The sequence below is a fragment of the Montipora capricornis genome, chromosome 7 (genome assembly GCF_036669925.1).
Source record: "Montipora capricornis isolate CH-2021 chromosome 7, ASM3666992v2, whole genome shotgun sequence".
NCBI lineage: Eukaryota > Metazoa > Cnidaria > Anthozoa > Scleractinia > Acroporidae > Montipora > Montipora capricornis.
In genome coordinates this window covers 29,544,079-29,557,051 of record NC_090889.1, presented here as the reverse complement: position 1 = coordinate 29,557,051, position 12,973 = coordinate 29,544,079, and the positions used below count along the sequence as shown (strand labels likewise).

At 38.3% G+C, this 12,973-nt stretch overlaps 2 protein-coding genes across 3 annotated transcripts; both read left to right on the top strand.

The window, feature by feature from the left end:
* Positions 1 to 1,588: 1,588 nt before the first annotated feature.
* Positions 1,589 to 4,094, top strand: LOC138056814 (E3 ubiquitin-protein ligase RNF113A-like). The gene is made up of 2 exons (XM_068902713.1): positions 1,589 to 2,099; positions 3,405 to 4,094. The coding sequence occupies exons 1-2, from the start codon at positions 1,606 to 1,608 to the stop codon at positions 3,874 to 3,876; spliced, it is 966 nt and encodes a 321-aa protein (XP_068758814.1). The 5' UTR covers positions 1,589 to 1,605; the 3' UTR covers positions 3,877 to 4,094.
* A 2,071-nt stretch (positions 4,095 to 6,165) lies between these two features.
* LOC138056813 (uncharacterized) lies at positions 6,166 to 12,743 on the top strand. 2 transcript variants are annotated; one of them, XM_068902712.1, is made up of 9 exons: positions 6,166 to 6,494; positions 6,625 to 6,687; positions 7,891 to 7,975; positions 8,975 to 9,050; positions 9,205 to 9,385; positions 9,472 to 9,611; positions 9,724 to 9,777; positions 10,308 to 10,674; positions 11,106 to 12,743. In XM_068902712.1, exons 1-9 carry the CDS (start codon positions 6,477 to 6,479, stop codon positions 11,316 to 11,318), a joined length of 1,197 nt encoding a protein of 398 aa, XP_068758813.1. In that variant the 5' UTR covers positions 6,166 to 6,476; the 3' UTR covers positions 11,319 to 12,743. The 2 variants fall into 2 exon arrangements, with proteins under 2 accessions (XP_068758813.1, XP_068758812.1); XM_068902711.1 differs by having other exon boundaries at positions 11,103 to 12,743.
* Positions 12,744 to 12,973: the final 230 nt, after the last annotated feature.

The window sequence follows — 12,973 nt, the reverse complement described above, 5'->3', positions numbered from 1 at the left end:
GTGTGGTGGACACCCTTTCTCATTTGCAGTCTTACATGTCACAAAAAAAACAGACATCTGACATGATATAGCCTTCACAGAGTCTTAACAAATGCAAAGGGCCCAGGGATATTAAAGAGATTTAGCATCCATTTATAGCAAACTAAAAACACCAACCTGAAGTTAAATGTGTGATTTACCAAAAATGAAGGGAAAGATCTCAAAGAGGGATGCAAGATAGAATAAGAGAATTTTCACTTCCATAAATCAGCATTTTCATGACCTACAATATTAATCTGCCCACCCAAAGCAAACATGTTGCACCATTCTTACCTCAAAATTGCGCTTTTTATCTGTTAGGCAAGATGCACAAAGCTATCATTGAAACCTAACAATAATTTGGACCCACGGCCGTGATGTGAGAGGCATGGGTCTATTCTTGACTGCTTTGTACTGCAAAATTTCTTTGAAAACAGGAATGCAAGGCAGTTTGTGACGTAAAATCAAGAATAGACCCAAGGTCGTGGGTCCAAATTACTGCTGGTATATTCAAGTTTACATGGCTTGCACAACACAGAAAAAGTAAAATTCTCGGTAACAATGGTGACAAATTATGTTTGCTTTGGTTGGGTAGACTTATTATAAACCCCACTTTGTTGAAATGGCTTCGATCTTTTATGTAAAAGTAGAGAAAAACAAAGGTTAATCTTTGTAGCAGGTCTTCTTAAAGAGCTTGGATGGAGTTCCACATGCGAATGATTAATAATATCATTGGTTGTTTTTTTCAACTTTTATTGGTTACTTGGAAATAACAAATGCAAAATTAGGCAAGCACACAAAATCATTTCATCCAGTAGGCCAGAGCACAAATGCGACACAAAGACCCATACAATATACTCACTGTAAGATGAACACAAAATAAAACAAGGCATTGACTTATTGCTCAATATTACGGCCATTTTCCCTCTAGAGATATTTGAAAGAGTATTTTTGACCTCAGGTGTTCTGAGTGAATAATGCACTTTTTTTTATCATGTATTTAAAAAAAAGTACACTACTCATCTTACAAAGCTTTTCTCCTTATAAGCCACTAAAAGTTGCATGTGGATCAGAAACGGCTCATGTCAGTCACTCGCTGTTTTACCTTATGTAAAAGGCATACCAACTCATCATGTCCACATTTCTTTTAGTTAGCTGTCACCGCACAACAGAGGTGCTACAGACACGTTTCTCGTCACTTCACAATGTATAAAAGCATTTGTGATCAAATAAGAACAAGTGTATCAGTTGAAAATCTTAGAATTGACACGAAAACAAAGATAAAAACACAGACAGCAACACAACTTTGAGTAAAGTTACACGTGGTAGCACAAACACAAATGCAATACGTTTGACTTTGAATAACATAAGGACACACACAAAAAACTAAATTTTCTCTGCACTAAGACAGAAGAACACAAAATACTAAACACAACGAAGAAAACTGCAAACAATTACAACACAAAATGCAACACAAACAAAATTCGTGACAAAAGAGACAAGACGCCACGAGACTCATCTTTAAGACGAGGTTAAATGATTTGCTGGAAAAGGACTGGAATCTAGATTGTGAAAACGGCAACCAAAATGGCGGATAAAACGAATGAAGATATTCTATCCAACAAACCTACATGTGCGTTCTTCAAGAAAGCAAATAGAAATCGAAATGTGCGAAAACGAAAAGTGGAGAAATCGGATAGTGAGGATGACGATGAAACAACTGTGATAAGGAAAGAGAAAAAGACGATTTCAAATAACCCGATGTTCCAGAAAACGGATGGATTTGATTCCAAATCAAAACGTGAGGAGCTCGAGGAGGAGAAAGAAATCGATGTTTCGTTCAAGTCGACGCGTTCTGCTATGCGAGCAGGTCCAGAGGATCTTGGAGCTACTGCAATCGTGGAGATCGATACAGAGATTGATAGAGATGCTCAGGCCTTGTTCGAGAAGAATTTAAAGACAAACGAGGAACGAAAAGAACAAGAAAAGGATGATAAGCAATATCGAGGGATGAATAACTACATGACATTCTATGAGAAAAAAGGAACAGCACAGGGAAATGCCTCCAGTGGAATGGTCAGGTAATTTACTGCACTGTAGCCTTATTCAATGCATCAAAGTAGTAAAATTACAGTGAGTCCTGGAATTATGGGAGGTTTTCACGTGACGTCATCGCCGCCATGCTGGTGCACGAAAACAAAAGATCTCTCATTAGCTTCTTTTGTTCGTCCACCAGAAGTCATACATTTCTCTGTTGTTATTGGTGTCCCTAGAGGTTGGTTGAAAACGTCCATTAGACTTAAAACCATGCTTAAAACTAAGAGGTGTCGATACTATTCAACTGTACAAAAAGTTAAGGGAAGCGTGACATTTAGCTAACGTGACCTGTCGAACTATAAGTAGATCAGTTACTTGCCTGGTGTGAATCGGGAGGACATAAATATTGTTGCTCAATCAAACATTCAAATGTGCTATTTACGTGCTGCATACAGCCAATGCATTAAAATTAGTGGGAACTAGTCCTTTCTTTTACTAGGATTTCATGTAGGATTCTAGACGCCTAGTTCCTCAGTATTTATGAATGTGTCAATATTTAAGTAAGGCGTTATGCTCACATACGAATTAGGATGTTTACTAGGATTGAAACATCGTATACTCCCTCACATATTTAATTATGTTTAGCTAGCTACCATTATGTATATAAGCACTTTGATTTAACTATTAAAGCAGAATGTAATCAAGTCTTGACTGTGTTCAAGTCTAGTCTATTGGACTCTGTGTGAGCTGGTAACCCCCGAAGACCAACCAAGTGTAACTACAGCAAACAGCGTTGACACTTACCCTAATTTGGCCATGTCATTACCAACACTTTACAAAACAAGTAATCAATACCTGGTAAAAGTCATTAGCTACTTTACTGCACTGTTAGTTCACAGACATCACAGTTTCTTTATTTTTCACTTCCTACTTTTAAAACACTGCTGTTGACTGTCAATTTTCTGTCAGTCCTGCAGCTTTAGAAATTAATTACAGGTTTCACCCACTTCATTCTTGCCTTCTCTTTCTTCTTATCGTTTCTTTAACTCATAGCATTGACTCCTGGGAGTGAGACTTAACAGATATTACTCTGTCTAACGCCAGACGATTTTACTCGTTAACTGGAGGCCTCCTAGGGTGCCTGAAGAGTCAGTAGGTTAAGCAAGCACAGCAAGAAGAGGTACTGTTGGGTGCAGGGATAAGTTTTCTCCCCAAGCAAGATATTTCAGCTTCTAAATGTATTCTTCATTTCATTTTTTGACTGGAAGACTGTGCTTGGAAACACCACTTGATTTAAAAGTGGTTTCCTCAGATCATTGTCTTACTATCTTTCTTTTTCTTGCTCTTAGACAAGGACCAATCAGAGCTCCAGCAAATCTACGAGCAACAGTGAGGTGGGATTACCAGCCTGATATTTGTAAGGATTACAAAGAAACTGGCTTCTGTGGGTTTGGAGACAGCTGTAAGTTTATGCACGATCGGAGTGACTACAAACATGGATGGCAATTGGAACGAGAATGGGGTGAAGGAAATTATAGCAAACAAGATCCGCATGCTTATGAAATTGAAAGTGATGACGATGATGATCTCCCATTTGCTTGTTTTATTTGCCGTGAATCCTTTAAAAATCCAGTTGTCACAAAATGCAAACATTATTTTTGTGAAGCTTGTGCCTTACGGCATTACAAAAAGAGCAAACGATGTTATGTGTGTGGTGTACAGACCAATGGCATGTTCAATCCTGCAAAAGAACTAATAAAAAAGTTACAAGCAATGAAGGAAAAGGAAAAACATGATGAAGATGAGGATGACAAGGACTGAATAATATTATTGTTGCATCCGGTCCTGTTACTGGCATTGAAAGGAACACTATTATTGTGTTAATTTTATCCTCATCTTTACGCTAATTGCTTATGCAAAAGGGAAGAATAGCTATATATGGAGGGGATGAAATGAATTTTCTTTTTTTTAAAGAAAGCCATCTACTTATAGGAAGAATGCCAAAACTAAAAGTTTAATAAAGCACTTGTATATATGAAGAAGAACTGGTGGAATCATGCAATTTTGCTTGTTTCTTTTTTGCAGGGTCATTGTAGAGGTGAGAGCACTTGCCCTCCACCAGTGTTGCCATGGTTCAATAATTATTTCTGAACTCAACATTATGCGTCAGTTGAGTTTGTTGGTTCTCTAATCTGTCAGTGAAAACTAACATTAATTTTTTGGTTTATCTCCTTGAAATTCTTTTTGTTTAATATGATTTACAGTCTGCCAATATTATTAATAGAGCAGTTGTGCTTGTAACTGATTAAGCTTGAGCAACTTTTGAATCAACAACTTCTGAGTAAAAAATTGTCAGCCAAGTAAACAGTACCACAGGGAAGTGCTGTTTGGTAACTTTCATTAATGAACTTTATTTTAGTGTCAACTGTATTTAGTGGTGGGGCACTGATTATTGTGGACATTGTACAGAAATCAAATCAACATAATATATCAAGTCAACAGTTGGTTTTTGAGGAAAGGGGAAAACGAGAGTATCTGGAGAAAAAACCTCTTGGAGCAGAGTAGAGAATCAACAAACTCAACCCACATGTGACGACAAGTCTAGTGATCAAACCTGGTCCGCATTGGTGGGAGGCAAATGCTTTCACCACTTTGCCATCCCTGCTCTCTTCTCATATTAACGGTTAGACTTTAGGATTTTTTCTCAGTCGTCCAAAGCTCAAACCACCTTCATACAACAATAAACATGACTTTTCCAACCAGCAAGAGACTATACAGCAATTTCAGCACCCAACCAATCATTCAGTCATTCAAGGAAGACAAACATGGTCTGTTTCAATTTACGTTTTAGTCTATTAATGATCATTGATCATTTTACTCTGTCTAACCCCAGACGATTTTACTCGTCAATGGGGAACCCCCAGGAGTCAATGGGTTAATCACTCAATTTGGCCTCTCCCTCAATTTGGCCCAACTTCAATTGACCAACATCATGTGGATGGAGTTACACATGTACCTGTCAACTCTTTACTCAGCTTGGGAAGGTATTTGTCCTTTTTTCCCCTGGAGACATTTTATCTCTCTTATCTAAATCCTAAACATTCTTCTTTTGTCACACAAAATAAATCTTACAGCTTCTCCTATATCAATACACAATACAAATATTTGCACATCGTATGAAGAACATTATGTTGCATGTATTGGGGAAGGGCGCATGTATGGAATGCTTTCAAGTTACAGTTCAAATGTTCGAAAACAGAAGAAGTCTAAACTCTTTTGTCTGGGATTAATGGGACGTAGTTTTTCAGTGAGTGATCAACCCTTTGACTCCTGGGGGTTCCCCATTGACGAGTAAAATCGTCTGGCGTTAGACAGAGTAAAATACTAAGTATGGCCGGTTTAGGGGTGAATGGGTTAATGTCCCCATTAAAGCATGTCTAAAACTTTGATTTTCCTTCAACAGACTATAGCCAATTAAGGAAACTGCCATTTTTTATTCAAACAGTTGCAGGTGGACCTAATTCCATGCTATGATTTGCAACCGTGCTGGGAAAGATGGACTCAGGCTAGCCACTTTTCTCTTGACATAAAATCACTTTAATTCTCCTCTTCTTACTATTGACCATCCTTTATCATTGGAAATCTATACTCTTCCCTTCATGTTGTACAGAGAAGAAATGTTGCAGAGACTGAAGTTCTGCTTTTGCTGACTACTTGAAGTTATTCTTTGTCCATGTTCAACTACTTGGTGGAGCTGAATTCTTGAAAGATTAGGTGTACTTATTTCAACTATTTCTTCCATTGACCCAGAAAAGAAAGTTCCTAGGGTAAGACAAAGAGGAGATTGGCGAATACCAAGCCATTCTGTCCTTTATAATACCCAGAGGGAACTTACATGGGTCCTGCTTGTCCCTTTGGGTCCAAATATCCTTTTTTCTCTCCTCTTTATTCCGTTACAAACGTTTTTTTTTTTGTAATAAGGTGATAAAAGTTATAAAACTCAGTCACGCCAAAATATTTTGCAACGGCAGATTGACTGAAAGAGGTACGGCCAGCTGGTACGGTCACTTTTTACAATTCTTGAATATGATTGGTTCAGGCGCTGTCAAAGCGGCTTGAATCAATTTGAATCTGCTCTCTCTTGCTCTCTGTAGGACAATGTGAAAGTTCCGTCCTGTGGTGATGTTATAACTTTTCACCTGGCCGTGTTTTGTAAACACGATGTAGCTGGACAAAAGATGAAACCATTAGCATTGGTGTTTTGAGAAAACTGTAATCCTGTAGCGGGAAATTGTCATTTAATTTTGGTATGCGAGAGTTGGCGTTGGAAGCCATTTCGCGTTTTGTCGCGGATTTCTTACAACCGTAGAAACTTTAATTGTAAACGAGAGGGCTTCTTTCCAATTCTCACTCGCTATTAAATGATAGCTTATAAAAAGGTATGAAATATATCCCTTGTCGACACGATATTAACATGCTACCCGTTGTATTTTGTCTTTGTTTGTTTACTCTTGAATTCAACCGCTCTTGATGATGATCGGTTTTTATTAAGTGAAATTTTTCCCACAGCAAAGACGTAAAGTTGACCCGGTCAAGCAGATTCTAGCTCGCCTGGACGAAAAACAAAGCAAGGTAGACGCAATCCTGTGATTACACATTTTAGAAATTGTCTTCATTTTTGGTATGATAACACTCGTTGTGTTTTCTTTTGTTCTCCATCGTCAATTAAAAGAAACTGCATTGTTCCGGACGATTCATAAGCTTTTAAGCTTAAATAATCCCTTTTGGGTTAAGTTGGTGTAAACTTACAGCCCAAATGTTAAAAGCATCGAGAAACATACTAAAAGGAAATCAAATGTAATGGTATCAAAAGAGAAACTTAGTTACATGTAGCTTCGTGGTGACCATAGTAACATGATCCTTTGACGCCATTTTAAATAATTTCACAGTTCTCACAAGGGTTTGTACGAAATGAAGAACTTTGTCAATGTAACTTTGAATCACTTGACTGGCTTTTGTAAAATAGTGCCTTTTGTGAACAGACTGCAACAGTCGAAAGGCAACAAATGCCTAATTATTAATCGGTCAGTGTAAAACGCAGACCAGGGGGTATACGTGGTGTATTTTGTCATTTAGTGGTTATCTATTGCACAAAATTATCTAAACACGGTAAAACCTTCAGGGTTAGGATTACGGTTAACTGTTAGCATTTCTAATGGGTTTGGGCTTTTTCAACAGTTATATTATAACGTCAGTCTGCATTTTATCCCCGGTCTGCAGTCTGTTTTACACTGACCGAATTAGTTCACTGTAAGGCCTTTTTAACGAGCCCCCCACCCCCATCAACCAGAACTCTTGAAATTTTACAGAATGTCATTCTCAAAGGAAAAGATACATGGTATGTTATTCTTGCATCAATCGATCTTCATTTGCAGTGGCTGTTCAATCATGTTCAACCCCAGTGAACTCAGGTCTTGATGGGTAAAATCATCTGGGCTCAGTTGTTCAAAAGCCAATTAATGCTAATCCCAGATTAGAAATTGACCAAGGAGTTTATTTCTCTGCTCCCAAATGCTGTTCAACACCAACATTTGGAAAAACGTTACATTAGAGAAAGTTTAAATCTTGAAAAACAAGAATAAGCAAAAGATACTTTCACCCATAAGTTGAAAACATGAAACAAAAGTTTACGCTAACGGATTAAGTTAATCGGCTTTTGAACAACCAGGCCCTGGTTTTTAGACAGGAGCTTGTACAAAAGAACTGCAACTATTCTTGGGATTGTGCCTACCATATATCAAGATCTGTGACAGATTATTTATTTTGAATGTTCAGTCAGGCCTGTCTTTGTACTCAAGAAGTAACATTCATCATTCAGAGAAAGAAGATGTACTGCCAGTTTTTCAGCCATCTACTAGTGGTAAGCACCTTGTCCAAGTTATTCCCAGAAGGAGTCTATGACTAGTAAAAAACTATCATATTTCCAAGTTTGAGTGTTCATTTTCAAACTATTCCTACTCAAATTCTTAATCTCTGTAGATCCACTATGTAATCAAAGACATCCGGTGGGTTTAAAACCAAGGTCACATTCCACAGGTCACTTGTTGGAGGTCATTGTTTTACCTTTTGGAAACTAACCCCACCCTCAGTTTGACTAACCCAAGGCCTAAGATTGGTTTTAGGCCTAGGGTTAGCCAAGTTGAGGGTTTTGGGTTACAACAAGAACCTGCAACAAGTGACCTATGGAATGACTGACCTGTGTTTTAGACCCGCCAAAGACATGCCATTAATATTGATCAGCTACGTTATCCATAATATTGTACATACATGTATATATATTATCTGAGGAAAAAAAAAAGTAAAGCGTCATGGGCTCCTGCTCCTGGTTAATGGCACAGTCTCTGAAAAAGAGAATTTCCTCACTTGACAGTGGATTCTTGCAAGATTATTTTCTTTCTTTTATGGATGGAATGATAGCCAATTCCAGGGCTACCCCTCAGTGATATAGTTTGGTTCCCCTTTTATGCATCTGGACTGAACTGTTTGAAGGGATGTTGTATCACGACAGATATGACTGTAGTGAAATCTTGTACAAGAGATAGATGCCCCTTTTTTCCCTTCTTGAAATCCGCTCATGGATGGTGAAATAAGAAACATCACTCTCTCACATGTAGTGCCACAATATTGCATTAAATGTTGCAAAGTTTGTTGCTTGTTTTACTGCACTGTTTGGTGTTAGTTTCATTTCACTGATGAACACCACAGAACCTGTGATGTTGAGATTCTGTAACTGATTTAACAACTTCACCACCATTAATTTTCTCCTGTGTTATTCTAGGGATACATTTTTTAATATGCATTTTGATAGGAGAAAGCAAGAAGGCTTTTACTTTATATAATGTCTGTTGTGTTATTTCAGAAAATGCGCCCAATCCAAGTAAGAGTTCTGGATATTTTCAAGACCCATCAGGTGCTCGACAGAGGGCCCACAGAAGGTAACTTCTGTACAGAAATAGTTATCAGAAAAACGCCAGGGTGTTAATAGATTTGTGACAGTTTTGAAATGCAATAATTATTAAGAAAGGTTTACATGTACATGTATTGTATGGTGTTGTTCCTGAAAATAACGTGTTTAACATTTTGTGGCAGATTAAACGCCGGACTTAAGCATTCCATAGATGAAAGTCATCACAAGTCATCTCTGTATACACAAGCAAAGGCTGACAAACGGATGAACCAAACCTTTCCTCCGGCCAAATCAAATGCGATTTCAGCTCTTGTTTATCAAAGGAAAGAAAGCTATAGCTTTGGCGGATGGTCAGATACCCCTGTAAGTAATAGTGGACGTGCAGTCATTTTGATGAATGGTCATTTCAAATACACATGTATGAAAGTTGTTGGTTTTTCTTTTTATAGTCAGCGGGAGTGGAGAATATTCGCAACAGTCACTACACCAGTATGAATCCATTTGGATATAACAGGCGAACCTTAGCCTTCCAGCCTACCTCACTAAACTATGTTGTGGAGTGGCCTGAAACATGGCCTCTTAAAATCATGTAAGTGACTGGGATGTTGATTTTTTTTTTCTCTTAAGCAAGCATACTCTAACATAATTTTAATATTATTGAGATTTAAAACTGGTTAATTCTCTTTACCTTCCTTCGCCAGGAGCCTAAATGACAAAGGAACAAAAAGGCCAAACAAGACAAAACAAAAAGTCAAGTAGGTGCTTGATTTTCTTCCATAAATTACTTTTTCTGGGATATACATGTCATGTTGATAACAGTGACTGTTGATGGGCATCTGCTAGACTGTGAGCAGTCTCTTCATAAATCAGTGGAGCTGCTTGCATTTCTGAGGCAGTTGTGTTTTGTCACGCAAATGAATAAAAAGACGGAGGGTGGCTCCTCGGTCTTTTAATTTGATTTCGTGACAAAACGAGACTGCATCGTTCAGAAAAATAGGCTGCTCCACTGATTTATGAAGGGACTGCTCGCAGTCTAGGCATCTCCTTTTGTCGGTGTTGAGAAGATATCTATTATCAGTTATCTCCAAGGAAAACTGGTTTCTGTGTATCTCCTTTTTTGTGTTTGAATGTACCTTCCCTTTCAAAGTCGGTCCAAGAACAAAGTTCTCGTGATGGTTGTTAGCTTTAGTTTCCATAGAAGTAAAACCTATAGACTCCATTTGCAAAAAAAAGAGTTAAAGCATGGCCCAGCATTGTGCAATCTCAGTTTTATCCTTTTTAACAGGCCTAAAGCATTGCATAGAGTGCAATTTAAGGGCTCTTCAGCATCTGGCAGTTCCCCTGAGTTTCTGTCAAAGAAATGCTCGAACCTATTGTCTTCTGGAGCATTTGCACCACCAGAAAACCATTCCAAACAGGTCTTACAAGGAAAACCACCTGCTCAGTCATCAATGAATACAAGTGTGTTGCAGTCGTTGTTGAGTGAAAGGCATAAAGAAGGTGCTCATCAGCAGGAAGAACTTTCATTGCATATTGGAGATTTAAAGAAGTTACCTGTACCTGACAATTTGATTGAGGTGCAAGATGGAAAAGGTTTGGAGAATGCAAGAGTGCACTTGGATACAAGTTCCTCATCGGAGAGTGAGGATAAGGTAGGTGAACAATGATGAAATTATTATTGTAGTTTTTGCTGCCAAAGGAGAAAAGTAAGCAATTAATGGTGCATGTGAACTTGCAATTTAAAGGTCACGAGCCCTGACTTAAGTGACATTTGTAAAGATTGGATTCCGTATTTTTGGTAATGCTTTGATATGCACAAACTCAAAACTCAAAACCACCTTGTAGAGCTTGATAATCAGGCTACACTAGGAGAAATTGCCACTCAGTAGCTTTTGTATGAGTTGTCACACTGTAGAATTTCACCAACAGACTCAAAGTTAGAATCCTCTAGTCTTGTACAGCATAACTTCTTAGTAGCTTCTTTCGAATACCATTTACTTTTGTCAAAATGGTGGTGTTGTTGTTGAAGTGTCTTGATATTTAAAATCATGTTCTTTATTCTCTCTTCTTTAATGATAAGAAGACTGAAGTTCCAGACAAAACTGAAACACAGCAAGCTTGCAATACCACCAAACAGTCTTGTCTGCCATCATGCACACCCACCCTGGCCTCTAAAGAACAGGACAGCGCAAGTGATGTAAAGAGCGAAGGAGGAGAGGGTTCCCAAAGTCTTCTGATGGACATTGTGTCTCAGATAGCGGCGGAGCCTGTAGCAGACTATATGCAGGATATTTGACAGCTTCAGCTGCGTGACCTAAGAAAGGCATGTTTGGAATACATCTGCCCATCCCCACACAAAACAGGTGCCTTACACCACAAGTGAATTCTTTACCGGTATTCCTAAATAAGAGCTCATAATAATTAAGTTAGTTTGGAAACAATGATTTGTTTGTTTTCCTTTAGTTTATTATCCAGAATTTGTCTGATTGAGATGCATATGCCCTTTCAAAGAAAGACGTGTCTCATCATCTTGTTGAGTGCACTGCCATTCACCAGCCTTCTCTCTTTGCCTCTGTTTCTCAGAGTGCAATTTTGGTTTTTCTTTGTCAAACATTCATTATCAATATAATCTGAAACGAACGAAAAATCAAAATTGAGCTAGTTTAAAAAAACTTGAACCAGGAAGAAAACTTCAACCACGGCATACAGCAACTGGTAAATATTTTCCAGAGGTGGCTTCTATTTTCATGTGTGGGTTCCCGCAGTTCTAACTTATTTTCTGTCACCTATGACTGATGAATATAAGAATCTGCCTGATGATAACCTCAATGACTTTTTGTAAGATAACTGTACAGCCTAACTATTGAGGTGATTTTCAGTAGATCCCTCTTGGATATCACTGTTTTTCAGGAAAGGCGCATAAAAACACATTTTATGAATAACACTAATATAAATGCCAATGCAGATTGAATAGTGCCATTATTTTTATCTGGCCTCCCTCAAATTTCTTGTTCAGACTTTTGCTTCAAGATTGTGGACTGTTAAAACGTCTGAAGATTCTTAAAGATTTTTATGGTCCTTTCATAAATCTTTGCACAGAGAGTATGAGAAATGAGAAACAGGAAGTTTAATTTGATGCTGTTTTTTTAAGTTTTATAAAAGTAACATTTATTTCTATCGTGAACTTTGCCAATGACTGGAGAAGCTCTGAGCTCGCAAAAATATCGTTGTTGTAGATTATGTTTACACATTTCTCGCTTTTGATGTCTCGTGTGCCGCAGTAGGTAACTGAGTAGTAGAGTTCACGCTTAGGCACATAGGAGCCCTTAGGAGGCTTTCATTTCTCAAATATTCACTTTGTGAGGGTCTCCAGTGTCCATTATGTCTAGCTTTTAGTCTTAGGTTGCGCAGCGTAAGGAGAGAAATGCCTCGAGAGAAACGGCTTGCTTAACAAGCAATATGGAGCTTAAGCGTGCAACATTTTTGAGAGGCGCACGGCAACCGGAAGTGAGCTGTTTTCGCTTTTAACTTGTCTTCACACAACCACATTTACATTGCTAAGTATCGTTTTGCCATTACAGATGATTAGTTGAAAAATCTGGGAGACACTGCTGTCCTGGCATGGGAAATCTTCTTTTCCTGTTGCCGTCCGCCTCTCAAAAAGAGATCACGTGCTGAAACTCCTAACTATAATACACCTTATTCCAAAATGGCCGCTGATTTATGCGGATAAAATATTCTTTTGAATTTTAAGCTTAAGAACGAGGCATCAAGGGCTTATTTGAATACAAACAAAAGAATATTTAAATGGCGGTCATTTTGGAATATGAAAGGTGTATGGGGAAGACCCTGGACAGCAATGACCAGAACCAGGTTACTGACCAGCGGTTTTCGTTAAAACAATGGTTTGCTGGGGGTGCTCAGTCTCGCGGGCTCAGAAAACCTGGTTGT

Coding starts and splice junctions, on each gene's coding strand:
- LOC138056814 (XM_068902713.1), top strand. CDS start 1,606: ATGGCGGATAAAACGAATGAAGATATTCTATCCAACAAACCTACATGT. Junction 2,100..3,404: donor GCCTCCAGTGGAATGGTCAG/GTAATTTACTGC, acceptor TCTTGCTCTTAG/ACAAGGACCAATCAGAGCTC.
- LOC138056813 (XM_068902711.1), top strand. Junction 6,688..7,890: donor TGGACGAAAAACAAAGCAAG/GTAGACGCAATC, acceptor TTGAATGTTCAG/TCAGGCCTGTCTTTGTACTC. Junction 9,386..9,471: donor GCGGATGGTCAGATACCCCT/GTAAGTAATAGT, acceptor TTCTTTTTATAG/TCAGCGGGAGTGGAGAATAT.